At 35.6% G+C, this 5,174-nt stretch overlaps 1 protein-coding gene across 1 annotated transcript in view; it reads left to right on the top strand.

Moving 5' to 3' along the window:
- Positions 1–4,091: 4,091 nt before the first annotated feature.
- LOC118749786 (cysteine desulfurase, mitochondrial) overlaps positions 4,092–5,174 on the top strand; it is a 47,889-nt gene continuing 46,806 nt past the window's right edge. Inside the window, exons 1-2 of the mRNA XM_036484563.1 lie at positions 4,092–4,367; positions 4,423–4,514. Of these exons, the coding sequence (XP_036340456.1) occupies positions 4,241–4,367; positions 4,423–4,514 (219 nt within the window). The 5' untranslated portion in view covers positions 4,092–4,240. The remainder of the gene's footprint in view (positions 4,368–4,422; positions 4,515–5,174) is intronic.

A 5,174-nucleotide genomic window follows, 5' to 3' on the forward strand; every position in this document is an offset into this window, starting at 1 on the left:
TTTATTTTCTTTTTCGATGGTAATTTGATGGCCTCTTTATAATCAGGCAATATTAAAAAAGAATTTTTCACCATCGAATAAACAGTGAGCTAGGTATTTGCAAATTGTTTTTTTTTGCAAATAGCTTACGTATAAACATAGTATACGTTCTTTGGTACGGTGTAATATAACAAGTTATACACTGAACTATGATAATCTGTACTAGTATCTATAATAATAGACAATAATTTGCAGTGTTTTTACACTTTTGCAATTAATTTCGGTTATTATTACACAGTCATGACTTGTGGGACTCTGCCATGGTACGGTTGTTGCTCCCTTTCATACCACAGTAATTTTGTATACAACTCTGAATTAACAAAATGCATGCTCCTTTTCATTATCAACCCTGATCAGATTTTACCCCCAAAGAGAACTCAAAAAGGTTTATTACTGTACTGGAAAGAACCTAGTTTCCCGTACGCAACGCGAGATCCCGCGGGTGCCCAAAATAGCCCAGAAATCAGCTCATCCTTCATTGTCGTGAGTTTGTCATTGTCGTTGCACGTTGCTATTCCTAACAAAAAATTACAAGCGAAAAGCTTTTGTCAACTTACCATGCATGGTGAAAAGTTCATTGTTGTAGAAACAGCTGGTCAACGCTATTATTTGCAAACAATATGAGCGGTGAAACACCAGAAAAGTGAGTATTTGTGTAAAATAGATAAATTCGTATATTTATGACATTTATAAACATTTTAGACGTGCAAAATATGAGCGGACGAGGCTGTAGGGAGCATCCGGAGCTGCTCGTCTTCCACCATGATGCAATAATACAAGTGTTATCAGTTGGCAACTTCTCTCTCTAATTCCGCCATATTGACTGCCTTAGGTGAGAAAGTGTTATTTCTTTAACAATTCTTTGCCTAATAATATAGTTGAATATTTTTTTATTTTTTCTCAGTATACACATTGTTTTTCTTAAAAAGGTATTTTATCTTATTTTATTTCATTTCATCACGAATATACTATAAAAAAGGAAATTTTGTTTAGGAAAAAATGTGAAATTTTATATTTTTTCCCCAAATGGGGCTTAATTCTTCCCGTTTTTCTTCTCGTTCTACTGAGCTAAGGCAGTGTCAAATTGAGCTGTCACAATTGACCTACCACCTTGTATTATTGCATCATGGTCTTCCACAAGCACGGCTGCGCAAATAACTAAAATTTGTTCTGCCATTGAAATTGTTGATGTTTATATTTTTTTCACAAATTTATTAAATCGTCGCACTTTTTAAACCAACACAAACATATGTTTTTGCCTTGTCACCTACCCAAAAGATCATGACAATAAAAATGACAATTGGCATGATTCGAGCTTTGGAATTTTGCTGCGAATACCAAAAAGCTGCAATTGTCATTTTTATATCAATTGTCATCGCGGTGAGTTTTGTCAGTGTGGCGGAATAGGGCTGTATGTTCCATTTTTGAGAGCAAACTTTTCGATTATTCTCTAATTACCGGATCCGGTCCGGATTGTTAGGGAAAGAACCTACTGTGACTAGGGTTCGAAATTTCAGACTTTGGTATCGATACTGAGTACTCATTCTGGCTTCGAGCTCATGGTATCGACACTCTAAGTATCAGGGAAAAAGTATCGATACTACTCAGTATCGGACTCATTAAAATACGTTTTTTAGGATACTAAAATTATTTTATTCTTCAATAGTATATCTAGTTATTTCCTGAAATTAAAACAATATAAATTTAAAATATTTGATTTTTATTTCATTGCAGAACTTACTTTCACGTTGGAAGTAATTTTAATGTTAAATGTACATACATACATACAAATATATATATATATATCCGGAAACGTATCCGAAAATGGAAAGAATTTCGTATGTAAACCTGATGTTTCATCCGTTTTCCGATTAAATTTTCGGACGTTTTTCAGATCAATTCTCCCACTAAAGTATTCATCCGAAACGTATGTGCAGAAAACTATCAAAAATGGTTGTAAGACGGATGCGCTTTCGGCTATTTTCATGAAATTTGTCTGATTATATCTTTCGTTGAAATCATTATGAACTTCACTTGATTTCATTATGAACTTCACAGAAACTTTTTCATTGTTGCAGGAAACCAAACAAAAAATAATTTTAAGATTCAGCAATTATTTCAATTTGAATAAATAATTTTAATGTGTTGCTCCTGACGGAATTCGAACCTGGGACCCCCTGAAAGCTAACAAATAGTACCACACTTCTCTGCACACTCAGCTACTGGTGAATACGTATATGTTTTCAAATGCTCAGTTTGAACAAATATTTTAAAATTATTGTTTTGAAATAAGATGATGACATTTTTCGGATACGAAAAACGAACAAATATGAAAATCGTTTTCTGAATATTTCCGGATACGAAAAATGTTCGAAAACTGCAATTTCGGCAAAAAGTACGTTTCTCTGCTGGCTGGGTACCTTCACGAATTTCAAGTTTTATTAAGAATTTTTGTAAACTTTTTGGGTATGCATTTTTGTAGCCTATTAAATTTTAGTACAATAATGTGCAAGTTTGAATTAAAAGTCAATGGTAGTAGGCTACACGTAAATTTGAATAGGTTACAAAACTGCATACCCAAAAATTTTCAAAAAATTCTGCATTTTCGTGAACTTTGCGTAAAGTTTTATGGCCTTATTCATAAAAAATAAAAAAGGTTTGTAAACTGAAAAATGTAGTTTTATTAAGCTCTTTAAACCTACTTTATTTTTTATGAATAAGTCCATTAAACTTTAACTTATTTGGTTTATGATATGCAACAGACTACACGCAATTTCAGTTTATTTTAAGTGATGGGCAAAATTAAATGATAGTAATCCATATAAGCAAAGAAAGCAATGGAAGAAAACATTTAAAAAGTGTGTTGGGAAAATTTTAGTAGACGGACGGCAAATTCTAGAAAAAAGGGGGATGAGGGGGGGTAGTGTGGGGGCGGGTAGAATAGGACCCCCGGATTTCAATTTCCAGCAACCCTATAGTTCTTATATAATTTATTGTTAAAGTTTTCATATAAACGATGAACAAGATAGCAAAATAACATACAACTTGGTGCTACCAGACTGGAATTTTGATTAATAAAAGGGGATTTTTAATACGGAATTTTCACTTAGTAGAATTCTCCTTTGTGTTTTGCGATGAAAAGGAGCTGAACACCGTTTGCAGAGAACACCTATCTGCGTAGGCGGCCTTCGGCCGCACTTAGGGATTATAACCCTCAGACAGTAGAATCCTCCTTTGTTTTGCGAAGAAAAGGAGCTGAACACCTTTTGCAGAGAGCACCTTTCTACGTAGGCGGCCTTCGGCCGCACTTAGGGATTATAACCCTCAGGCAGTAGAATTCTCCTTTCTGTTTTGCGAAGAAAAGGAGCTGAACACCTTTTGCAGAAAATATCTTTCTGCTTAGGCGGCCTTCGACCGAACTTAAAGCAAACAAATCGGGCGGGACCAAAACCGCCTACGACCTGGGCAACATTTTTGCACAGAGGTTCGTGACCGGAAACCCTCAGTGATAATAATAATACACGCCCAGAATAAAAGTAGCGGTAAATTTTCATTTTCTTTTGTATTCCTTTTTAAACATTGCCTTCTTTGTATGTATTGTTTTGTACAATATGGCAACACATGTTATGTGTCAGTTTGCAACCATTTGTTATTGTAAATATGGGTGCAATTCAATGTAATTTACAAGTCGATGTGACAAATGCAGTTTTTGTTAAGGAAACCAAGTGGAAAGACTTAAAAAATTTTAACAACAAATAACTTATAAACAATGATATTGTTTATATTTTTTAGTTATATATGTTATAGAGGATGCCTCCCTTAAAATCCTGACCGAGTTTCATTTGTTAATTGCACCTGGTTTTCTTAAAACTAAAGTTGCGGCTGACTACTAAAGCCCTCACAGTGTGTTTTTTAAAAAGTATTCCATACTAAGAGTACTTTGCAAATTATCGGCTAAAATTACCAAATAAGGTATCGAGTATTAAAGTACACATTTTTATACCCTCAGTATCGATACATACTCAATATCGATAGTATCGTTCGATATCTAACTGTGACTGTGATTCCATCAGCTGATTGTGGATCTTAATTATGGGATAACAAATTTGTAGTTGTGTAGATATTGTAAAATTTAAGTTGTCGAAAAATAACTTTGCCAAATACCGATCTTAACAGTTCTAACCGAAATACACTTTACAAAATGATGCAATTATTCGGAAGGCTACCAAAAAATATATTCCGATCGAATCAGCTTGGCGCATGGGCCCGCACATGGTTTTACAATAGGTTCAACTCTACCGAAGTCCAGCCAGTGTCAATATCAGAGGGTAAATTTTTAGAGAAGGCTAGGCTTATGTATTTACGTATGTACATAAATTGTAGATTTCCGGAAAAAGCAAATACGTTTCAACATAAAATCGGAGAACGTAGAAGGTAGACCGCTATATCTTGACGCCCAGGCGACTACGTCACTGGTAAGAAGGATTAGGGTTGGCTTTCCTATATGTGCGCTTTTGTTTTAATTATTACTTTGGAATGGATGGACCAAAATTAATGTTGTAACACATGCACACTTTGCTAAGGTATAACACTTTAAAAGTACTTGGATTATATTAATATTATATTAACCAATTTAATAAAAACAAAATATGTTGAAATACATACCATCAACCACCCCTCTTCTCCGGCACGGAAACAAGAATTCTGCTTAGTTAAGATTATAATCCCTAAGCGCGCCTACGCCCGATTACGCAATTAGAAGGGAAATGTTCAGTTATTGGCCCATCGTTTTTGGGGTGGGGGCGTGGCCCCCCAAACCCCCCTCATTCGAAAGGGGCCAGTCGCCACTTTACGAAAAGCCCCACCCCCCTTGGGGACCCCCCACAGACCCCTAGGGAACCGTTTGAAAATGGGGTAAAAACGGCATTTTCCAAGGCAAACTGAGCAGTTTGAAGTGGAATATAACCCAACTAACAGAATCTGTGGGGTTTTTAAATAAAAGAAGTTATCCCAAGGTGGTTATCAGGCGAAAAAAGGAGGGCTAAACACCTTTCGCAGAGAACACCTTTGTGCGTAGGCGGCCTTCGGCCGCACTTAGGGATTATAACCCTCAGGCAGTAGAATTCTCCTTTCTG

The sequence above is a fragment of the Rhagoletis pomonella genome, unplaced genomic scaffold (assembly GCF_013731165.1).
Source record: "Rhagoletis pomonella isolate Grant_MI unplaced genomic scaffold, Rhpom_1.0 Rhpom_scaffold_00048, whole genome shotgun sequence".
Classification (NCBI taxonomy): domain Eukaryota; kingdom Metazoa; phylum Arthropoda; class Insecta; order Diptera; family Tephritidae; genus Rhagoletis; species Rhagoletis pomonella.